General features: G+C 24.0%; 1 protein-coding gene across 6 annotated transcripts in view; it reads left to right on the top strand.

Moving 5' to 3' along the window:
- LOC136071803 (utrophin-like) overlaps positions 1 to 26,857 on the top strand; it is a 78,772-nt gene that overhangs the window by 7,661 nt on the left and 44,254 nt on the right. For 2 of the 6 annotated variants that reach the window (XM_065797136.1, XM_065797137.1), the window contains exons 8-19: positions 430 to 542; positions 1,325 to 1,434; positions 11,332 to 11,511; positions 15,634 to 15,815; positions 18,134 to 18,445; positions 18,539 to 18,701; positions 20,912 to 21,094; positions 21,167 to 21,289; positions 22,050 to 22,373; positions 23,171 to 23,491; positions 23,730 to 24,062; positions 24,442 to 24,768. In XM_065797136.1, the coding sequence (XP_065653208.1) occupies positions 430 to 542; positions 1,325 to 1,434; positions 11,332 to 11,511; positions 15,634 to 15,815; positions 18,134 to 18,445; positions 18,539 to 18,701; positions 20,912 to 21,094; positions 21,167 to 21,289; positions 22,050 to 22,373; positions 23,171 to 23,491; positions 23,730 to 24,062; positions 24,442 to 24,768 (2,671 nt within the window). Of the gene's footprint in view, positions 1 to 429; positions 543 to 1,324; positions 1,435 to 5,271; positions 5,436 to 9,085; positions 9,479 to 11,331; positions 11,512 to 15,633; positions 15,816 to 18,133; positions 18,446 to 18,538; positions 18,702 to 20,911; positions 21,095 to 21,166; positions 21,290 to 22,049; positions 22,374 to 23,170; positions 23,492 to 23,729; positions 24,063 to 24,441; positions 24,769 to 26,857 lie in introns of those variants that run through there. The other 4 variants (XM_065797139.1, XM_065797141.1, XM_065797138.1 and 1 more) reach the window with 4 other exon arrangements.

The raw sequence follows: 26,857 nt of genomic DNA, 5'->3' as shown, positions 1-26,857 counted from the left end.
TAAAATTAGCCTCCTTGACTGTAGCGACCTTCTCTGCCTTAGGGAGGTTAATAATTAATATATATATATATATATATATATATATATATATATATATATATATATATATATATATATATATATATATATATATATATATATATATATATATGTATGTATATATATATATATATATATGTATATATATATATATATATGTATATATATATATATATATATATATATATATATGTATATATATATATATATATATATATATATATATATATATATATATATATATATATATATATATATATATATATATATATATATATATATATATATATATATATATATATATATATATATAGCTTTTTAGTATTTAAAAAGATAATCTTTAATGTTACAGTTTAAAAAAGTAATTTATTTTTCTTTTTTTTTTTGCAGACCAGATTTATTTGATTATCAAAAATTAGTGGGGCAATCTCCTAAAGAAAATCTTCAGCATGCTTTTCAAAAAGCACAAGAACTTGGTGTTCCTCAACTTCTAGATGTTGACGGTTAATATCTATTGTATTTATATGTAAGAATGTAATATCAACCATATTAACAAAAAACAAAATAAATCTCGCTTAAATGTTCTCCCTAAATCAGTCAATGTATGTGCTGAAGCCGCTGCAGTTTACTATTTCAGTATGATGTCACCAGTGTGTCTTCAATGCTACATTCATATATGTAGATATGTATATATATATATATATATATATATATATATATATATATATATATGTGTGTGTGTGTATATATTTATACACACATATCCAGCCCTCTGAATTAGAAAAAAATGATGTCAGGAATAAATTGTCAACCTTAAACTGTTAGAGGTTGGCATTAGGTTGGCAAAAAATTCTGACATAAAGGGGTTATCATAAAACATAGAATTGAGGTTAATTATAATTTGCAGACCTCTTTATAAACACTTTATGGTGAGCAGTTAGGCAGGCATTGCTGAATCCTAACCCTAATTCCGAGGACTACATATGTATATATATTATATATAAATATCCAATACACAAATATATATATATGTTCTATCTATATGTTACTGTGTGCATAAATAATCATAGTATTTTTTACATTTTTAGTTTTTAGAACCAAAATTTAAGAATAGACTTTTTTCTTCAATGATGTTCTTTTTCTTTTGTATTTGCAATGTGTTTTTTTAGATTTTCTTTAAAAGAGAAAGAGCATCATTAAAAAATCTTGCCTAGTATGACAACATTATTCTATACAAGAAAGGATATAATATTTACAAATAAAAAATGATATTTTTATTTTTCAGATGTACTTTCCGAAATAGTAGACAAAAAATGTGTACTGATGTATATAACAAGTTTGTATGAGGTTTTGATTAAACAAAAATATGAAAATGATGAAGCAGATGGTCAACATGTAAGTCACCTTTTTTATTTTATATATATATATATATATATATATATATATATATATATATATATATATATATATATATATATATATATATATATATATATATATATATATATATATACACATACACACACAATTTCAACTTGCTTTGAGCAGAATCCAAAATAGCAAAACAATCAGGCTTTTCTTTGATACTCAATGTTGTTTATTAAATGATAAAAAATGGAAGATTTTTTTTCTTCCCTGAAATGTTCATCAATGCATTGTGAAAAGTTTCAGAGGATGCACTGTCAGGAAAATAATAATTGTATTTATTAAAAACATCTCAAAAAAAGTTATTTTAAAAAATCATGTAAAAGTTAATCTGGAACTATAAACTGTATAACAATAATTATTTTTATACAATTTTACTTTTTTTAAGACCCAACATGACATACTTTTGAAGAGTTTCTTTGATAATATTAGGTACCTTGGTCTTGAGTATTATTTTATTTTATATCGAACTAAACACAGTATTTTTTTATTATATGTTATATATTATTTTTGGAACACCTTATATATATATATATATATATATATATATATATATATATATATATATATATATATATATATATATATATATATATATATATATATATATATATATATATATATATATATATATATATATATATATACACATATATACATACATACATATATATATACTATATATATATATATATATATATATATATATATATATATATATATATATATATATATATATATATATATATATATACATATATATACACACATGCATGTATATAAAGTTTCTAAAAATAATTAAATGAAAGGAAAAAAATTTTGAAGTTGTCTTATTTATTACAGCATTAACATACTTTGTGCTAAAAAGTAAAGTATGTATGTATGTATGTATGTATGTATGTATGTATGTATGTATGTATGTATGTATGTATGTATGTATGTATGTATGTATGTATGTATGTATGTACGTATGTATGTATGTATGTATGTATGTATGTATGTATGTATGTATGTATGTATGTATGTATGTATGTATGTATGTATGTATGTATGTATGTATGTATGTATGTATGTATGTATGTATGTATGTATGTATGTATGTATGTATGTATGTATGTGTGTATGTATGTATGTATATATGTATGTATGTATGTATAAAATATCACTGCGTAGTTAGCCTTGTGTATGTTTAAATACGTATGACAGTAGTAATGTCATACTTATTATATAAATATGATAGTAGTAATGTCATACTTATTATATAAATTTCTTTTGATATTTATATACTTAATGTTATTAATTAACATTATTTATATACTAGTTTTGCAAATTTTTTAATTTTATAGATTTTGTCATGATTTTGTAATTCAAATGTTTTCTAAATGAATCTTAAACTAGTCAACAAATTTAAACCCATAATCTAATGGTGTTATAAATCAGCCATATTTTTCTATGGTTATTTATTGGGCATGTGCAAATTTAATTAGAAACTTTTAAAAATTCTTTCCTACTTAACATATTACACCTAAGTGCATATATATTTATATATTTCAAGTTTTTATTTAATTCTTTTGAATATTTTAATTTTTTAACCTTTTAAAAGAATAAGAGAAGTTTGAGAAGCCAGTCAAAACATTAGTGCAATAGTTTAGTGATGCAATAGCTTAGGTTTTTGTGTTGCATGCTACAGGTAAAAATTAATTAAAATATTTTTATAATAGCTACAAAGAAGATGAATGGAAAATGAACCCAGATCTGGACATCCTCTCGTGTAGTATCTTGGCAAATTAAGAGAGCTAGTTCAGAGCAATTTATGGTAAACATGCTTGGTGAGCACTCTCGGTTGTTACAGTACCACTATTTCATGTCATCTGAATCACCTTGGTTCTTGCTTAAAACTATGTTTTGAGCTCCTCATGATTTGACTCTGAATCAGTAATTAATCTTTTTATATGTGAACTTTTTTGCTATCCAAAGAGTGTACTTGACAATATTATTACAGGTGATGAGAAGTGGATACTCTTTTTTAATCACACTAAAAAGCACAAATTAGGCTGAGACCTGACTCACTGTATTCACTAGAATTAGCCTTAACTAATTACTAGTTTAATTTACTGAACAATCTATGAGAGTTTTCTAAAACAAGACCTCAAAGATTATATCAGCAACACTTTTCGTTCCAAAGCTAAAGAGTTCTATTTATAAGGCATCCGTTCTTTGTGTGTACATTGTCAAATAGTAATAGTAATACAAACTGCTTTAACAGCTATTGTTGCGGAGCATAAAGAAATTTATAAACATAAAAAAATTTAAAAGTTTAAAATTTATACTTTAACAGCTGTTAATAAATGTTTATCTAGTCTAGATTTAAAAGAATTTATTGTCTTTGCAGATAAATTTTAGGTATTTTGTCTTAGGTACCACTTTTTCAGGTAAATCATTCCAATGAGGTATCACCCTGTTTGTAAAAAAATTATGTCTAAGGGTCGTTTTTGCAAACTCCTTTTCAAATTTCATTGAATGACCTCTTAGACTTTGGGAAGAACTTTTATGAAGCTCTTTACACCACAACATCTTATCGATCCCAGTTGTTATTTTAAAAAGCTCTATTTTGTCCATCTTTCGGTATAAATTATATGTTTTAGTTCACGTGCTGATTTTGTTGCTTGTCTTTCTGATTAAGCATAAGATTCTTTCTGATTAAGCATAAGATTCTTTCATTGTGTAGTTCTAGTTGATATTTTTTCTTCTGATATGCATAACACTGCACCTTCTTAAGTTATATTCCGTTAACCATACATTTGACCATTCAGTTAACAAATCAATGTCATTTTGCATGTTAATTAACAGATATTATTTTAGTATCATCTGTATATAGTTTTGCAATTGAAGAGATATAACAGAAAGAGAAGAGAACCTAATACAGAACTCTGTGGTACACCACTACAAATCTCACACTCATCTAATATAACTTAACGCATAACCACTCTTTTTCTGTTTTTAAAAAAAGTCTTAATCCAATTTAAAGCATTGTCTTTTATTTAATAGTTTGAAATCTTATATATAAATCGATGGTGGGGCACCTTATCAAATGTCTTAGCAAAATCTAGGAACAATATATCAATTGGATAACCATTTTCAATTTCAGTTGTAATAATATTGAAAGCTTCTAATAAGTTTGTTAGGCAACCTTTATTTTGTACAAATCCATGTTGTTGGTTTGTTAATATGCAATTATAAATATACACAGTTTTAATTATGTTTTTTAATAAAAATAATTTAATATAAAGATTTTTTTGTGTTTTGTTGTTTGCTTTTGATGCTACTTGTAAGTCAGTAAAACAAAAATTTTTTTCAACTCAATTAGTGTGATTTATAGCATGAAAGAAATTTTATATAAATAATAGTGGTCATACAACTCATGTTGTAAATTAATAAAAATGACAATTTTAATATCTTTCCAGCAGAACACCATTTTTAATGCTCAAGCCTTTAAGGAGCAAAAGAGTTTTAAGTATTAGTTTCCAGTAAAATTAGTAATTAGTAATTTATAACCAATAAAGTTCTATTGCTTTTGTTTAATAAATAAATTTTAGTTTATTTTTTAATTTAATAATAGTAATTATGTTGTAATCATTTTACATATTTTGTTGTGTATTACTATTGTGGTTTAGAAAAATTCTGAATTTCAATGAGTTGAATCAAATATGCGTCAAATTTATAACTGTTGAAATATGATCCACAAAATTAATTTAAGTTGAAGAAGGGTTCATATTACAAAGTTAAAATTTTATTTTCTTTTCCCTTAAGAGAAATGAATAAGTAAATAAATATTGTAAACAAAATTTTTATCTGCAACTTAATAAGTGTTTTTAAATCATAAGAAACAGGAGTTAAATGCGATGCAAACATGAGTTTTTTTTATTGAATGATGCGATGCAAACATGAGTTTGGTTTTTTTTTATTGAATGGTTAGTTTGGTGTTTGTTGATGTTTTTTATTGTGATATTATTAATGTTCTTTTTCATTATAGTGAATCATTTATCATATATTTCATGTTTTTTGTAATTATCCATATTTTTTAAATGAATAATAATTTAAATTGAATTCAATTCTTGATATATATATATATATATATATATATATATATATATATATATATATATATATATATATATACATATATATATCTACATATATATATATATACATATATATATATGTATGTGTATATATATAAATATATATATATATATATATAAATATATATATATATATATAAATATATATATATATATATATATATATATATATATATATATATATATATATATATATATATATATATATATATATATATATATATATATATATATATATATATATATATATATATATATATATATATATATATATATATATATATATATATATATTATAGTGGTCCTTAAAACGGTTTTTTTCTTATCCACTAAAAGTGTTCTATATAATAAAATAACACTAGATTTAAAAATTTTTTGACTAAAAAAGTATTTTTAGAGGTACCACAAGGCTTCTAAATATCAAACAGATTCCTTATATTATTTGAAAAAAAGTTTTTCAAAAGTACATCATGTTGGGTCTCAAATGAAGCAAAGTTAAGTAAAAATTTATTAATCATTTTACAAAATATATATATAATATTATTAATTATTGATTTTATAAATAAATTATTATTCTAGATTTTTTATTATAAAATATGAAACTTTTCAACTAAAATTAATAAAAGATCCAACATGACATACTTTTGAAAAATTTTTTTTTCATTATATTAATGACCTGTTTGATGTTTATGGGTCTTGTGGCACGCCTAAAAATATTTTTTTAGTTTTTTTTATGTATGTAGGGACAGATGCATCATTTTTTGGTGTTTGAGATTGCTATCTTTCAGACATGAAGCAAACTCCAAACATTTATATGTTTATAATTATATCAAATAAGGATGCTTTGCTAAAAATTGTGATGATTGGAGCCTGGGAACAAAAAAAGCCCTAAAATTTTGTCACAGCTGCCTCAAACATAAAATATTTTGAAATATTTTATGTTTATGTTTTTATATAAAATATTTTTTTTATTACTCTTAACTAAATTTGTATTCATCAATAAAGTAATCTCTTAGCACCCAAAAATTATAGCTATATAAAATTTGTAACCTTCTCAAATTGAGGGGTTCAAATATTATATTATATTATAATTTTTAAATGCTAAGAGATTATTGCATGAATTTTAAAATTTATTGATAAATATAAATTTAGTTGAGAATAGTAAAAAAATTTTTTTATTAACTTGTTGCTCTCACATTTGCGGCAAGTATTTTTTTCCAGGCTCCAATCATTGCAATTTTTTACAAAGCATTATTTGACATTAGTATAAGCATATGTTTTTGATTTTGATGCATGTCTGGAAGTTAGTTTCTCATGTATGCTCTCAACCCCTAAACATATTCTATATAAAAAAATTTAAAAATTTTTTATTTAAAAAATATTTTTTAGGGGTTGCTCAAGATCATTAAACATCAAACAGATACCTAAAGTTATCAAAAAAATAAATATGATCTATTAATAAACTATGAAAACTGAAATAAAAATTTTGTTTTCAAATAAACAGCTGAATTTGTAAAATGATTTTGTTTTTAAAAAAATATTCTTTTAGAATGTAGTGTAAAACCTAACTAAAAGTTAACATGAGCTATTTTTTTTTTAAAAGTTAACATGAGCTTTTTTTTTTTTTAAAAGTTAACATGAGCTATTTTACTTGAAATTAAAGAAAATTGCACTCTGCTCTTAATACCTCTTTTCTCTCTCTTTTTTAAATTTAAAAATTGAACTTATCCAAATGAAATTCAAATGACTTATCATTTCACATGATAAGTCACATCAATTTAAGCAAACTCTGCATTTTGGCAGTGTTTTTTTTGACAAAATTTTTTATTTATTTTTTTAACAGGGATGATAAAGACAATTGTAAAGACTTTGTTTTTAAGTTTTCTGTTTTTAAGTTTTTCGAAAAGTAAAATGTGACAGCTTGTTGAAAATTTGCTTTTTGTTTTGTTTTTATTGGTGGTTTTAAAAATCTCTCCTTTTTTAATTGCAAGTTTTGTTATTATTTATACAAGTTTGTTCCAGATTTTTTTCATGTAGAAGCATTTGGGTTAATGTTTAGGAAGTTTAGTAACAAATATGAACATAAATGCTCTAAAGAATATGTTTCTGTAGATTAAATAATATATATTTTCCTATATTTAAAGAATATGTTAGTAAAACTCTTGCATTGAACATTTTAGTCTTGTCTGGTAAATTCTGGAAAATTTTAGATTTGCAGTTTTTTTATATTATAATTTATACTATCAGTTTTACCAAAATAAGAACTTAATTAACCAAATTTAATTATAAGCAGGATAATTTTCCAATGTAGGGAAGTTTGACATTTTTTATTAATAGTTGATCTTTTCATTTAGCTTGATTAGTATTAGAGATTTTTTCCATATAAAAGTTGTGAACTTTACTTATTCGCCAAAATGGATACATATTTCTATTAACATATTTCTCTTTAGAATTTTGAAAAATTTGTTTATATCAGATTGAAGGCTTAGTGTTATTAATTTTAGATGTTCTGTCAATTAAGCATCTAATAAGACTTTCTATACTAGAGTAATAAAACTATAAAATGAAGTGTGAAGTTCAGAACCATCTCTCTGTTTAACTATATTTAGTATTGTATATATATACATACATATATATATATATATATATATATATATATATATATATATATATATATATATATATATATATATATATATATATATATATATATATATGTATGTATATATATATATATATATATATATATATATATATATATATATATATATATATATATTTATATTTGTATGTATGTATGTATGTATAGTCTTTTATTGCTTTCTTTTTATTATATCTGCTTTGCCGGATCTTGTTAAATTTGTTAATGGTTTTATAATTGTATTTTACATTCTTTTTATTGTCTTTTATTACACTTTATTTTGTACCTATATAACTTTTTCTATAATAAATTTTAAATAAAATTTCAAATGATGACTTAAAGTCAAATCATGTATTGATTTTATTAAATATGGTTTTAAAGAAAAATTTAAAAAATTTGTCTTATTTATAAAGATTTTATTTATATATATATATATATATATATATATATATATATATATATATATATATATATATATATATATATATATATATATATATATATATATATATATATATATACACACACACTCACACACATGCACTAAAATGCTTTTTTTTTAATCTTTAATTTATTGAATATTTTTGTTCATAGTTTTTCATTAATGTGATAATTAGTATTTGTACATTGACTTTTTTTTAATTCCATCTCATCAATAGTTTTAAATAGAGTTTTTAATCTTATTTGCAAATAAAAGATTATTTATCAATGATCAACATCAAAGGATAATATTCCATTACCATGGTTAATATTTTCAGCATGTTTTATTTGAAGTTTTACTGATTATTCCTTTTGTTTAAACAATACAAAAATATTTTTGGTATTGCTAATATGTTCTAATACGAATATTTTTTATTGTTCTTGCTCTCTTGTGTTTGCATAGAGCTTTAGTATGATATTAAATGACAATATATTAGGATTATATTCTATAAAATTACTTGAACGATGAAGTCATTTTATTAGATTTATATGTTAATTAATGTTTTAAAGAACTGAAGATAGAATAAGGTAAAATTGGGAAAATATAAGTTGAATTATAATATGTAGCAGGTTATTATTTGTGGAGTTTTGAAGAATTAATCAAAAGTTATGGTGGGTAACTGTTTTATATAAGTTTTTATAAAAGCTTTTTAAAATAAAAATTGGGAGAAGCATTTTTTTTTTTTCCTTGAAATTCTGTTTAAAGCAGATGAATATAAACAGAAAAGTTTAAAGCAGATGAATATGTTCGGTATTGAAATAATAATCTCTATATTAATTATACATGATGTATGCATATATATGCATGTGTGTATATATATATATATATATATATATAAATATATATATATATATATATATATATATATATATATATATATATATATATATATATATATATTCATATGCATATCATAATAAATTATATTATATTTATTATAATTATTATAATCTGTAAATCAGGCTAAAATTCAACGCAATATTTAAAATAATTATTATTACTATTTATAGATATTCATGTTTATAATTATTGTTGTTATTACTATTAATGTTGTTTGTTTTTATTTTTATTATTATTATCTTTTTGTAGTTTAACTAACTGTCCACTTCTACAACAAAATTTCAAGTGGTGAATAAGAAAATAGAAATAAACAAAATGTGAAAGAGGCTTATCACAGTTATTATAACTTTGTCATAACATTTAAACATTTAAAAATAATTGATACTTATTAGTATTATTACCACCCCTCTAATATCATCTTTTATTGTTATCAACACCTCATTATTAAAACTTATTTTTCCTTATATATACTTTATATATTTTATGTCTATAATACCTATTTTTACATTCTATTAATGTTTGCCTGTCAATATTGTCAATTGTATTTAAATATAAACTATTACCTTTTTAATTTATTTATCCATTGTTACTATAAATATATTTCTTTTAATAATCTGTTTACCAGACATTCAAAGTTAAGTTAACAAATAAAGTATTTGCATGCATTATTTCAATATATTTACAAATGGTTTGCAAAAAAGTTTGAGATATTTTTAAAGTTTTTTGTTGTTTTTTAACATAAATAAATCTAATGTTTTTTTACATGATGTAAATCTTTACTAATATTTAAACTTTAATATTAACTTCCTTTTATGGTTATTAATAATGTTAATGAGCGCATATATATGTGTATATATATGTGTGTGTGTGTATATATTATACATGTGTGTGTATATATATTATATATGTGTGTGTATATATATTATATATGTGTGTATATATATTATATGTGTGTGTATATGTATATATATATATATGTATATATATATATATATATATATATATATATATATATATATATATATATATATATATATATATATATATATATATATATATATATATACATATACACTGATGAATCTGATGAATCTTTGTTGATGAAACACAGTGTCAAATGGAAAAAATTTTTGTTAAGTGATTTTCTACTAATATATATATATATATATATATATATATATATATATATATATATATATATATATATATATATATATATATATATATATATATATATATATATATATATAGATATATGTATATTTATATATATATTTATATATATATATATATATATATATATATACTTTTTGTAAATACATGACAAAAAGTTGCTTTTTCTTGGTTTAAAAAAAATGGCTTGATCTACAGAAGTATTAGTATCATTTACTTAAATCTGCAAAAGTAAATACCTATAATTATCATAATTTAGTGGTTAGCTAATAAATTTTTGATTGTGCAATGTGCAATTATTCAAAGTTTGATATTGTTTTTAAACATTTGAACATGTTACAAATTTCTTTAAAAGATTTTCTTTTTGTTATAATAATTATTAAGTGTTTATATTATTATTATTTATACAGTATTTATTATGGTTTATAATCAAACGATTGTAATTAAATAATTAAACTGAAAATTAACAAAAATACCTAAATATAATAAAAGTATCAAAGTAAGTAAAAGTATCAAATAATTAAAGTAAAAAATAAAATAGCTATAAAGCTTAATACTTTTAAAATACTTTTAAATAGTTTTAACTTTAGACCACTCGCTCAGATAGTCCAACCCCATCATCAGTATCAACAATGTCAGAATGGGATGATTTTAATGAGACATTGCAACAAGTGCTTACATGGCTGCAGCAGGCTGAAACACAGCTAAAAAATCAAGAGAATGTTTCAGGCAATGTAGACAAAGTTAAAGAGCAGTTTCGAGAACATGAGGTATTTTTTTATTTTGAGAGGTTTTTGTTGTGTTTTTAAAAGTTTTTGCACTATGGTTGTTTTCACCCCTTGTACTAATTATTTTTGTCTTTAGTGTAAGAGGTCATGATATTAAATCTACTTTACACCATATCATAGTGTACAAAATATCATGGTGTATAGTAGATAAACCATGTTTAAAAACTATATCAATAATCTATTTATAATACTTAACTTTCTATGCAATACTATAATAGTAATATAACTACAGTGGCTTGCCATATTATTAGACTTTGTGAAAAAAAACAGACAAACCACCACTAAAAACCTTTGCTCCTTGCATAATTTTTTTCTCTTTCATTATATTTTTCTTTGGCAATGTTGCCAAAGATGCTATTTCATAAATGGCTATATTGCTCATTTCTTTTATTGTTATTCTTACCATATTGTCAGTTTCAAATATTGTCAGTTTGAACAGGATGTTGCATAGAAATGGTTGTGTGAAGTGTTTCTTTCTACAAACAAAATTATTGGAATACCTCGTTATGAAGATTATTTTGTGACTAACATTGTATATATTATTAATCACAAAGGTGTGTATATTTTAATACTCACATTTTTTAAACAAAAATGAATAATTTTTTTTTTTTTCATGGATAAGTATACAATCTTATTGAATTTTTTTTTAGTATACAATTCTTTTTTTTTTAAGTATACAATCTTATTGAATTTTTTTTATTTTTTTATTTTTTATTAGCAATCGGTAGGGCATATGAAAACTAGGTGAAATTTGTGGATTATTAAAAAATTCAAGCATGTCACAATAGCGGAGATAATTCTCAATATTTCTCAAAGCATGGTAAAGTTAGTGAAGCAAAAACTTGATTTGACATCTTTGTCAAACCTGCTAGCGGTGCTTGTGGCAGGTTGTTAGGTTATTATACAAATATCCCTTAATTTTTCTGACAGGCTGGGTGTTGACCCTGGACTGACAGAAAAATTAAGGATATTTTTTTACAACAAAGAAAACACCCCGTCAACTTATTGACCAAGATTGTCAATGAACAGGGAATCGATATTTCCTAACATACAGTCCAGAGATGTCTTAAAGAATCTGTTTTCGGCCAGCACGTAAACAAAAGTAAACACCCATTATGGTGAAGAAACGTCTAATCTGGGAAAAAAAGTTTAAACTTCACAGAGAATGACTGGAAAAAAGTAATGCTGAATAAAAATCCTAAATCGTAAATTTTTTTGATTTTAAACCTTATTTGCGTGTGTTTTAGTTTTGTTTTTTAGATGGGAGTATTTTCAAGCCATGAGTAACGAATATAGCTTTGTTAGGAGAATAGTAGGTGAAATTTCGCTCAGATTATAGTAAAAGGGATAATGAGACTAGACAAATCTTAATGATAGACTAATGTCACAGTTGGCACAATGGTTCTTAAATGAAAAAAATTTTTTATGCATGATAGGGCACTATGTCACAAGACTAAAAGTTTTTAAAAGAAAAAAACATTGATGTCTTAGATTGGCCCAGAAATTCTCCAGATTAAAATCCGATTGAAAATGTATGGGAGCTGCTCAAGCGGGAAATGGCCAAGCTGATTGAAATACTAATATATGTGTGGAACCACAGTGAAGAGCTGTATACAACGATTAAAAAAGGTATTTTGAGTATGCCACGACGCATACAAAGCGTAATTACAGTAAAAGAAGATCATACAAAATATTAGTAATTTAACTCTTTTATGATTTTTTTAATTTTTTTCCAGTATTATCTGTTAAATATATGTATTTGTTTTTGAAAAAAACATTGATTTTTATTTATCCATAATAAAATGTCCTTGAATGATAAAAAATTGTCCACAAAATTTATGCTTACAATGTAGTTTTGTTTTTTGCCTAATAAGTCTAATAATATGGCAAGCCACTGTAGTTGTCTGGACTCGTCAAATAGGGGTCTATTTTCATGATATCTATACCAACCATTACAATACTTCTTTTTTATTTTATTATTTTGTAGAAAGCAGTAGAAAAACTATACGTATTGTCTTCCTTTTAAAGTTATGCATAAAAAAATATTTTATAACCTAATTAATTTAAAAAAATGCTTTGGTATTCATTGCAAGCGTCGCTTCTGTATTCATTGCAACAACTGTTATTTATCAGCCGTTTTGACATAAGTACCCGAAGTGGTTTAAGTTTAAAAAGCATTTGGAATTAGACTTAAAAATATGTGGAATAATGAACTTACCATGACTCATATGATATGGGTCATGGTAAGTCTATTCCATACCAATTCTATACTTATTCTTTATATAGTCGTTTTATTCAATAAAGTGGGGTCAGAGCTTCTGACCCATGTTCATATTTGAAAAAAATAAATATTTAAGACAAGTACTTAAAAAAATGAACACACAGCTATATATTGTAAATAAAATAGTAAACAATAAAGTAAATAAAATAGTAAACAACAAATAAAATAGAAAACAATAAAAAACACCTCTAAATCTTTTTAAATAGTTTGGAATAAACATTTTTATAGGATTCTATAGTATACATGTTTTTTTCAATCATTATATGAAACTTTTGAGATAAGATCAAGTATAGTTATGCAAAAGGTAAGTGTAGAAAATCAAAATCTAAGTATCTCTGTCGTGACATATGTGCGAAAATTTTTTACTGTTGTTTTGATGTTTATTAAAATCTTTTGTTTGTTATAGTATATAATATCTTTATATATGTTATGTATGTAACATCAATATAACTTTAAAAATATATTTATTTTTAGTATTCTTAAAAAAATTGTAAAAGATTTAAAAAAAAAAAAATTAATGTAAAAGCAACAGGGTTCATGTTGTACTTCGGAAGCGCAGTGAACTTCAGCCACTAAGGCACACTAATCTGCCAATTTTTAAAATTATTTAATAATTTAATAAGATTAACTTTATAAAACTGAAAATAAATGCTATAAATCAAAATTAAGGAGATTTTGCTGCAATTTAATTTTTAAATAAAACTAAAGTTTTCATCCACAGCATTTCACTTCAGAACACTGTGAGTTAACCACTTCAGCCACTCAGGCATATTGTTCAAAGAGTGTTTAAAAACTGTTTAATAATTAAAAGACTTTATATAACGGTAAATAAATGCTATAAATCAAAACTAAAGAGTTGTTCACATTTTATTATAAAAAAAGTGCTGCAACTCTTTCTTGCCATTACCTAAGGTGTAAAGGCTGCCATGAGTTCTGTGCAAACACACATGAATGAGAAATGGCAGCATCAGGAGCAGCAGTGTTAAATTCTATATTAAAATATTATAGGATTATGTTATATTATACTTGTGTACAATAATATAATTATGTTATAGTACTATATAATTAATATTATAGTACTCTAGGATTAATAACTAAAACATTTAAGCTTTTAAAGATATGAAGATATTTTTAAAGATATGAAGATATTTTTAAAGATATGAAGACTTTGAATGTTTACAAGCATTTTTTACTGTTTTATGTTCAAGTGTGATGTTATTGAGTATTTCAATATTTACATTGCTACAAACCATGTAAATAAATATAGTTTACGCATTGATCTCAATACTTCTTTTTTAGGCTGAACTAAAGATGAAAATCTTTCTATTTTTGCACACACTTCTTTGGAACAAAATAGTTTTTCTTAATTTTGAACTTTCTACTAAATTAGATGCATTTTTTAAAGATGTTAAAGGAATTATTTATTTAAAAGAAAACACCTTAACATTAAGGTTAAGGTGTTTTGATTACTGGATAATTTGTAGTAAACTTTGTAAATAGTTTTTGAGACATTTTTGAAGTTCTAAAAGAGTTCTTTTTCTTGAATCTTTATAATCTTCTGTCACTAAATTTGTATATTATGATTTTTTTTTAAACCAGTATTGTTATTTAATGAAATAAAAATAATTTTTTTTTTTTTATAATTTATCCAAAAATTATTTTGTTAATAAAAAAAGCACTTTTTTTGTTTGTAAGAAGTTAATTGTTATCTTTTGTTTCTTTTTTTTTTTTAAATATTTTTAAAGTTTCATTTTAATTGATATTCTTTTGTGATTTAAGATTTTATAATGATATTACCTGCACCTTTTTTTTACATGATTTAGGATTTTATGATGATATTAACTTCACATCAGGCAAGTGTTGGAAGTGTTTTAGAGTTTGGAAGTCAACTTATTAATGAAAATATAGTTGTTGGAAAAGAAGAAAAAGATATTAGAGAACAAATGACTATTCTAAGTGAACGATGGGAAAATTTACGTGTATCAGCAATGCAAAGACAAGCTGAGTAAGTCAAGTATATCTAAGTAATGAAATGAGCAAATTTAGATTTTAAGAGTAAATGGTTTGTAAACTTTTAAATTGTTTATTTTCTAAATTGTGTAATGTTGTGTACAGCCAAATCCTGCAATCTGAATTGATCATCATCATCACCATCATCATCATCATCATCATCATCATCATCATCATCATCATCATCATCATCATCATCATCATCATCATCATCATCATCATCATCATCATCATCATTATCATCATTATCACTATTCTAGCAACTCGACTCCTGTGCCTGCACGCAGAATTAAGGGCACAACAACAACTGCTTGGTTGAATAGTTTTCTAATCCTATAGTCTATAATAGCAAGCAAAAACAATACAAACCTCAATAATTCGAATGGCAAAAAACTGAAGGATAAACAAAAAACAAAACTGCAACCAAAAAGAATATTTCTACAATAAAAAGAATGATGAATAGCAATGAATCAAATCAATCTATCCCAAATGCAACAGGTCTTTCAATCAGGACAATTCAAAACAAGGAGAGCATCTCAGGTAATAGCAACAAGATTAACATTTTGCACTGATGTGGTTTACATTGTTGACGTTTTGCATTGATGTGGTTTATATTGAAAATGGTTTTAATTTGCACAATTCACAATATTATGGATATGAATTATTGGGAAGTACTCTGTACATTACAATCCCCATACAGACAGGAAGGAATGTTAGCTTATATGTGCCATTTCAGTTACAGGAAAAATTGGTTTTAGACTAAAGGTTGGAGCCTTTCATGCTGCTAGCATGAACGAGTGAATTGAACAAGATTTAACACCAGTTTTGGGTGATCAAAGATATGTCGTAAAAATAGAAAACGTGCGATTCCACCATTCATCAATTGTAGAATCAGCATTTGAGAAAGTAATTGTACTATCCAGTTTTTACCACCTTACAGCCCTTAACTTAATCCTATTAATTGTGTTTTTTGGTGTGGTTAAAAATCTATTCTGTGGGATTCAACCATGATCTAATAATCCACAAGAAATGGTTAGCATTATTATTAAGATTTTAGCAGGTTTTACCGCAATTTATTATTCTCACATGCGTGAGTGACTGTTAAAAGGAATTCAGCATAATGAGTTTATGTGATTGAATTATGCTTGGATTTTTTCTCTCAATTTACTGAAAAACATTTAAAAAGTGAAGTATTTTTATTGTGAAAATAGTTATGGACATGACAAAAATAATTGTGTATACAACAAAAATAATTATGGGCTCTACAAAAATAATTGTGGACAATACTGTAATATTTAAAAATTTTATTCTCCTATATTTTTTTTGCTCTTTAAGTTTTTTTTAGCTTTAGTTTTTTTTTATTCTTCTGGAACTGCTGACTTCCTACATACTTGCAAAATATTCACTACTATCTGCATTTTTATGAACTACATGCCTAAATTACCCTAATTTTTTTTGATGCACCCTATCAGATACACCCACTGTTTTTGATTTCTATTTAAAATTATAACTTCCCTACATATTATTTAGAGTCACATTACATCATCATTACATCATCATTACATCATTACATATCCTTCTGATTACATATCCTTCTGATTACATATCCTTCTGATTACATATCCTTCTGATTACATATCCTTCTGATTACATATCCTTCTGATTACATATCCTTCTGATTACATATCCTTCTGATTACATATCCTTCTGATTACATATCCTTCTGATTACATATCCTTCTGATAATCATCTTTATTGTTCTTTCCAATTATCTTTTGTTGTTTTGGGCATATAATGTTTTTTCCTAGTTTATAAAAATATAGTTTATATTTTTGCTTTCATTTTTGATGTTGCGTCTTTTGCTGTTGAAAACTGAACAAAAAAACTCTATCTTCTCTGCTCCACCAGCTAAGCTGGTGGTATCTCTGTGAAACAGAGATACCACCAGCTTTTGGTTCAAAAATTATCATTTTATCAATACTACACTATCTTTTCTCAACTATTTATTTTCCATTTTTGACATTTTCACTGTATTCACCAAAAAATTCATTTTCTATTCACCAATTCATTTTCTTGAACCGGCCTTAAAATAAATATTGCATTAAAAAAAAAAAAATTTTTTAAGTTTTCAAAAACTTTTAAAAATTTTGTATTTTGAAAAAAAAAATTTTTTTTTATATTCTTTGTATAGTGTACATGTTTGTTTTTAACATTGTTAAAAAGTTTGTATAGTGTATTAGTATAGGTAATAACAATTTGTAGATTATACAACAATATTTAATTTCTGAAATTTAAAGTTTTCAAATATTTTAGTCTTCATCAACATTTAATGAAGCTTCAACAGTTACAATTAAAAGAACTTGGAGATTGGTTAACAAAAGCTGAAGCTAAAATGAAAAGTGCAGATCGAATTGGATCTGATATTGATGTGGTTAAGCGACAAGTTGAGGAACACAAATTAATGCAAGAAGATCTTGAAAATCAACAACAGCAAGTGAATTCTCTCAGCCATATGGTTGTTGTAGTGGATGAAGCTGAGTCTGAAGATGCAACTGCAGATTTAGAGGAACAACTTGGAATTCTAGGGGAACGATGGTCTCTTGTATGTAAATGGACTGAGTCACGGTTTGTTATAAAACAATTGTTAAAGTTTAAAATTTTATATTGTTCAACTAGTTTTTTTAACTTTTTGATAAATTAAATACAAATTTACAAAAGGTGGAACAGTCTCCAGGAAGTTCTTAAGAGTTGGCAGGAATATAGAAATGAAGAACAAAGATTAAATGAATGGTTATCAGAAAAAGAAAAGGCTCTTAAAGAAATCTCAGATGTTGATATGGGTGACAAAAAAGAAGTGCAGTTGCAAATCCAAAAATTAAAGGTTTTATTTTTACTTGTTCAGCAAAAAAGTTAATAAAGTATTTGCTGGTTCTATTTTTTTTTTAAAGTTTTTTAAAATCAATTAAGTATAAAAACAATTTTGAAAAAAATTACAATAATGTTTATGAATTCAAGCGAATTTTTAAATGTGAAAATTAAATCCTATCTTTCAGGCTGTCTTGGATAATTACAAAAATGTCTTGGATAATTTATGTAATAATTTCAGACTGTTTTGGATAATAATAAAATGGGATTTAATACCATTTGACTTTGAGGAACCAAATATACTTTTTTTGGGAACAAGATTGATTTATGGTACTTTACCGTTAAGTTAGTGAAAAAAATAGTTTCAAAAAAAATTAAAAAAAAAAAAGTTGGCCAAAATTTTAGGGCTTTTTTGTTCCACGACTTCATTCATGGGAAGTTTTTGCAAAGCATACTTATTTAATATAAGTATAAACATAAATCTCAAACACCAAAAAATGCTGGATCAGTCTCTGTATAGTAATGTATATTGTAGTTATATAGCCATTGCAAATTCTACCAATGACACTTATGGTGAAAAATTTCTCTCTCTTTTCATATAAAATGTAAAAGCATTCTAAATGTTTTATAAAATAAAATTTAAAACACTTTTGTGATAATTATTAATAAATTGTCTTTACTACATAAATATAAATATGATATGGCTTTCTAAAGATCATTCAATTTACCATATTTGTTCTACAGCATTCTTATTTCCTAACTCTTTTAGAGTAGGTATTAACTGTTTTTTTTTAATGTCAATTCACCTCCCCACACAATAGCCACACACTCCCCACAATAGCCACACACAATTAAAATAGCCACTAGGCTATTTTAATTGTGGTTACAACCCTCTCCCAACTCTATAACTCCAAAATATGAGCCTTGATGAACAAAAACCCTGCGTGGAGTAACAAGTTGAGCGCGGTACTATCAGGAATGTGGATTGAACTTGGAACTTATAAGGGGAGCGCTCTATGCATTACCGGTTTTTTTAATAGTTCCAATATAATTTATAGTTTCTTTATAACCTGTAAGATTATTTATTTTGATCATTTTTGGTTTATCTTGTTAGCAGGGCAAAAGTTATAATTAACAGGTTTCTGTTAATTATAACTGTTGTTATAACACATATGCCAGTTTGCACTTATGCCAAAACTGGCATAAGTGTTATAACGAACTGCAACTGCAACAAAACTGGCATAAGTGTTATAACGAACTGCAACTGCAACAAAACTGGCATAAGTGTTATAACGAACTGCAACAAAACTGGCAACAAAAGTGCAAACTGACACTTTGCTGTCAGTAAATTAATAGTAGTAAAATAAATTTTCTAAAACTCTCTAAAAACTTTCCTAAAAAGTGTGCAAAAAAAAATTGAAAACATTGGCATAGGATTCGCACTTATGCCAGTTTTTTGCAACAGCTTCGCATTTATGCTAGTTCACACTTATGAAATTTGCTCTTATTCAGCCTCCCGATAAAAAAGACAACTGTATAACTGACATTGGCATTAAAGTTAAACCTTTAAGTTTATTGTATTGAAAGCATAATTTCATAAGTTAAACCATGCTTTAAGTTTATTGTAATGAAAGCATAATTTTTAATAAGTTTGGATTTCTTTGTGCAATATCTATCTATACCAACTTTTACCTCTGAAATTACATCAGAAATGCATATCCTGCATTTCTGATGTAATTTCAGAGGTAAAAGTTGGTATAGATAGATATTGCGCAAAGAAATCCAAACTTATTAAAAATTATGTTTTCATTACAATAAAATACTTCAAATACTTCAAAAATAGCCTGAGCTGGTTATTTTTGAATAGTACGACTTTTATACATAACTATTGATAAGCAGTTTGATGTATAATAACTAAGGCCAAATATTTGGTGCTTAGGCCAAGCGCCTAGCTTAATATTTGGTATTTGGCAAAATCACTATTCGTGGCATCTCTAATTTATTTATTTTTTATTAAATTTGCAATGAATTTCTATAGATAATTAAAAATGTATTTTGAAATAAATTTTTTGACTGAATATTTTAGTCATTTGACTATATCATCTCAACACTGTTTTTTTATTTTATTTTATCTTTTTACATATAAATATTTTTTTTTTTTTTTTTTTTTTTTTGTATACATTTTTTTTTCTGATTATTATTGAAATTATTATTTTATAACTTCAGAGCCTTGAAATCGAATTAACACGCCAACAAGCTTCTTTCGGAAATTTCAATAATGCTGCACAAACTGTGGCGCAAACATTAGAGGAAGATTCTCCTACTATTATTAAAATTCAAGATACTATGGAAGATTTTAATAACAGATGGAACAAAATTGCAAGCATGTTAAATACAAAGATGAAGCATGTAAGATGCTTCTCAAAATAAACATATTTTTTACTTTTTCTAATTTATCAATTTATTTTTTATTTTATTTAGTTACGAACTATGGAAAATAAGCTGCAATCATTTTTGAAAGAATTGGAAGAGAACTTACATTGGATCACTGATGCTCAAATGTTGTTAAAACCTCAAAATAATCCACAAAAAGAATTAGTCGAGGTTAAAAAAAAAATTTTAGTTTTTATTTTAAACCTTCTGATTGAACAAACTATTTTAATATTGTAAGCAATATAGCTTTTCATCTTGCAAGCAATAACTATATAGGAAATATAGCTAATAGAAAGACTAATTCTAAAAAATCTTAATATCATCTTGCATCAATTGCATCAGATACAATGTCAATCCATTGACCGTTCTCCTCTCAAACATCAAATAAAACCACTGTAGAAATCTTTTCAATAATCTACATCATTACTTTTTGAAAATAAAACTGTTTCATTTAAATCATTATTTTTAATGACAGCTTTTCAGTGAGGTGAAGAACAACATGGTGAAATTGTTTAAAGTCACTCTTTTCATTAGAGGAGACTTTAATATATATTCTTATTCATATACTTCATACATAATATATAATATACACTTAATATAATATACATATAATATATACACATATACACTTAATATAATATACACTTAACATAATATACATAATATACACTTTAATATATATTTTTATACATATACTTCATACATAATTTTTTAAAATTTCAGTTACTGACTAAGTGGATTTTTTATGATACAAAAATCTACAAATTATAAAAAAATAACAATATGAAAATTTAAATTTAAGTTATTTATAAAATAAACTTAAGTTAAACAACATCCAATTATATTAAATTATATAAACTATATATACAATATATATATATATATATTGTATTACATATATTTATAATGTATATTTTATTAATTATTTTAGTCTCTTCACCAAGCTATAGCAAAACGTCGAGTCAGCATAACACAACTTGCAAACACAGGGAAAGAACTTATGAGTCAAACATTAACTGCTGGGCAATCTGGTATGGGCATACAACAATCTTTATTAAATTTTACAAACCATTGGCAATCTTTGCAGAAAGTGGTGAATGAGCTTAGACAAGAAGGGGAAGTATCAGTCATCAAGAAAAAAGTTTTAGTTGAAATTCAAAAAGTTCTCACAATAATAACAGAGATCACAACTTATGTTGAGAAAGTTTCTGTACAATTAGCAAAAGATCCCAAAGAATTGTTTAAAGTGCTAGAGGTATAATTTTGACATTTTTTTATATTTTGTTGAACTTTTTGAATGATAAAATTTTGGCACTTTACCTTTTTATTTTTTAGTTTTGTCTTTTTTTACTCATAATCTAAAGTTTTATTTCTTATTTCTAAAATAAGTTTTTTTAATAAATTGTATAAAACTTTTCAATAAATTTATTTATTATAAATATTTATAAATATTATTTTGGTATTTGTAACTAATTTATAGTTAAATAATTTATTTTAAACTTATTTTTAATAATAATTTATCTATAAAAATCTTTAACTTAATATATTTTTTATATATCTATAATTTAATATATTATCGATAATTGAGTCTTAAAAAATAAACTCAATGAAAATGTTTGTCATAAATAATTTTACAAATATTTATTTTTAAAAAGTTTTATTCAAGATATGCTCTTCACTTATACCAGATTATTTCTGATTTGATTCCTTTTTATTGTATTGAACCTTTCACTCTAAATTAAACAAAGTAGTTTTATAAAATAATATATCCCACAATGTTCACTTTTTTTAGATATAGTTGTAGAAATTGATAAATGATGTTAGGTTAAGGAATTGATAACAGTAAGATGGTAAATAGGACTGAAAATAAAAGTAAAAAAAAATTTATCGTTAAATCAATTTCTGCTTTTTTTAACTACTTTTTTTTTTGTGTTAAATATGGCTTAATTTTTCAAAATAAATCTTTTTTAAAAAATTTCAGAAATATTTTAGGATCTTTATTTATAAGTAAATATTTATTTTTAAAGTTTTTGTAAACTCTTAATTTTGCAGACAAAGCTTAAAGAATTGACTACATGCTCTGAATTATTGGAAAAAGTCTCAAAAGAGTGCCAAAGTATAGCTGATCCTGCATTAAAATCTGCTCTCAATATTGAGATTGAAGACGCAATGCAGAAGTTTAAAACAACAAAAGTTTTTTTGGAGGAAAAAAAAAAATCAGTAATGGTGACAATGCAAAGTATACCACCACAAGAATTTACAGATGGTATATCATCAATAAAAACAGTACTTGACGAAGTTTTCCCATTTGTTAGTAAAGAATTCAAGTATTCTGAAGCACCTGAGTTGAAAATGTTGGCTGGAAACTCAGAAGTAAATTTTTATTCTTTTATTTTTGTGACTAATATTAAAATCTATTGACATTTTTTCAAATTAATTTTTAAGCTTTTGCATTTAAAAGTTATTTTTTATATAATAACCATTTATCTATTATATTTTATATACTATATAAACTTTTTTCTATATTGAATTAACTAAGATTTGTTTTATAGTTTTATTTTTCGTTTTTTATAATGTAGTAAATGTTTCTATATACATTTATTAATTTTAGGAAAAATTAAAAAAACTTAAACAACAAGAATCTGGCTTGAAATTTTTATTTGACCACCAAAATGAACTTTTGCGAAGTTTAAATGTTGAAATTGCTCAAAAGTTTCGTAAAGAGATAGGAGATTTAAATAGGCAATGGACAGATTGTGTAAAAATAACGGAAGCAAGGCTGCAACGTGTAAATGAGGCATTATTGCAAACCAAAGAGTTAGATGTAGCAATGACTGAGACCTTTAATTGGATGGATGATGTTGATAAATTTATTGAGGAAATAAAAAGCACTATTGCCGAAGGTGATGCTGAGACGATCAACTCTCAAGTCCAAGAAGTTGAGGTAAAGAACTTTTTGAGAATACAACATTTTTTTAAATAAAAAGTTTTAAAGTAAAGTAAGCATTTTTATTTCAAAATTTTTTTTTTAATTTGCTTCAAAAAAACAACAGAAAATGATATTTAATTTTCTCTCAAGTTTTGTTTCGTTTCTCTTAATTTTTTTAATAATTTGTCAATGAAAGATTTACTGAAATATTGTGTATTGGATTACTGTTAATGCTTTGCAATGTTGAGATTAAAACTGTTTTGTTTTTTTGCTTTGTTAAAAGGCAATTTAAAAAAAAAAATTCTAATTTCAATTTTTTATTTTTTCAATATTTCCTTCAGTATTTTAGCGCTTGTTGTAACTTATGTAACTAGTGGCTTGTTGTATTTTTCAGGCACTGCAACAAGATATTTTAACAGTGCAAAAAAAAGTAGATTCTTTGATTGAAACTTGCATTGTAATAATGAATAGAGGGGAGGAAGCATATGCTGCTATGTTACAGTCAAAGTTAAAGACTCTCAGAGAAAGATGGGAAAGAATTACAGTTAATACTGAAAATCAAAAAGAAAGTTTACGAAATGCAGGCCTAAAGTTTCAAGAAGTAAAAGCAGGAATCAAAGCGCTTTTACAATATTTAAACACAGTTGAAAATAATTTACTCAATGAAAGGTTGAACACTTGTGATAAAAATGGGTTGAGGTTAAAAATTGATGCCTACGAGGTTAATTTTGTTTAATATTCTTGTTTTTACTTATCAAATTGTTTTATCTTAAGTAATGAGTTTGTTTTTAAGTTCAAACTGATGTATATATATATATATATATGTATATGTATGTATATATATATATATATATATATATATATATATATATATATATATATATATATATATATATATATATATATATATATATATATATATATATATATATATATATATATATATATATATACAGTATTGGCCAAAAAAAAATTAATTAGCTTTTTTTGAAGAAAAACTTACTTTTAATGGGTTTTAAAAGAGTTTAAACAAAAGTTTAAACCCACTTTTTGAATATTTATATTTCATTTTAGTTTCTTTTATTCTCTTGTTTACATTAAAAATGAGTTCCATACTGAAACTAAGTTTATTTTTATTTTCTCAACAATTTCATATTTAGACTTATATCATTTAGACTTATGTCACTATAATGGTCAAATAGCTCTAAAAGTATTTAATCAAGTTTTACTAAAATAAATAATTTTTTTTTCAATAAATTGTTTATAAACAGAGTTAACCTACTTTTTACCATGTTTATATATAAAGTCTGGTATGTATTAATTAATGATGCAGTATGCTAATTTATTACTTTTTAGATTAGATATATAAATTTATAATATATAAATAAAAATGATCCTGAATGATGTCAATAAAGAAAGAACTATTGAAATGTTATCATTTTGAATGACTCATAGAGATATTGCAAACAAGATTGAATATAAAAATTCACCATTTTCTGAAGAAATATAAGGACACAGGAGAAACAAATTGTCGATCTTGATCAGAAAGAGTCCCTGGCTGAATGATGAGTTTTTTTTTTAATAATAAGATCTAGCTTTTATTTTAAATAGATAGGAAGTTGTTGAGAGAAGAAGAATAAAATAAACTTAGATTCAATATAAAACTCATTTTTAATGTAAACAATAGAATAAAAGAAACTAAAATGAACTATAAATATTCAAAATGGGAACATACAGGTTTATAAAAATAAATCAAGTGAAATTCTTTCAAAACCTATGAAAAGTTAACTTTTCTTCAAAAATGGCTTGGCCAGTTTTTTTGGCCCATGCTATATATATATATATATATATATATATATATATATATATATATATATATATATACAAATATATATATATATACAAATATATATATATATTTATATATATATATATATATGTATATATATATATGTATATATATATATATATATATATATATATATATATATATATATATATATATATATATATATATATATATATATATATATATATATATATATATATATATATATATATGGTTTAAACCAATCGAAAAAAGTTGAAAAGAGATCAGGCAAAAATAAGTGACACTGTTGAAATTTTTATTGAGCTGTTAAACATGTTATCATTTTTATCAGCTGAGAAAAATGTATATTGGAAACTAGATATCTTCAGACTGTCAGTGATGCTCATTTCCTTGCAAACAAGCTAGGTCCTAGATATTTTGGATCTAATCTTTCTGAATATAAAAATGTAGTTGCAATGACCTTTAGAGATAAAGAGTTTAAGAACTTGTTACCAATAATATTCAAGTTGAAAGCCAAATCTACTCCAAATGAAAATGTATCACTCATGGAATGGTGGAAATCTCTAAAATCTTTGGACTGCAACATTATCATGGATATTGAAGGTTTGTTAAAAGGACCAGCTTCTAGTGCTGGAATTGAAAGAATTTTTTTGACTTTTGGACTTGTTCATATCAAGTTAAGAACCAAAATGGGAGTAGAAAAAGCGGCAAAGCTTGTTTTTATATACAGAACATTAAATAATGATGTATTGGTTGATGAATTACAGTAGTAATGTTAATAGAAATTATAACTTACTCAAGTAAAATTTATCCATTTATTTTTGGTATTTAACCATAAAATTGAAATAATTACAAGGTGATTTATAATTTCACAAAATTAGGTTCGGTGTCACTCATATAGTTAAAAACTGGTCATTGGAGTGACACCTTAATAAAACAAACAAATAAAAGCGAAAAAATATAGCAAGCAAAATAAAAG

Source organism: Hydra vulgaris, chromosome 05 (genome assembly GCF_038396675.1).
Source record: "Hydra vulgaris chromosome 05, alternate assembly HydraT2T_AEP".
In the NCBI taxonomy this organism is placed as follows: Eukaryota; Metazoa; Cnidaria; class Hydrozoa; order Anthoathecata; family Hydridae; genus Hydra; species Hydra vulgaris.
This window is presented reverse-complemented; position numbering and strand designations above follow the sequence as displayed.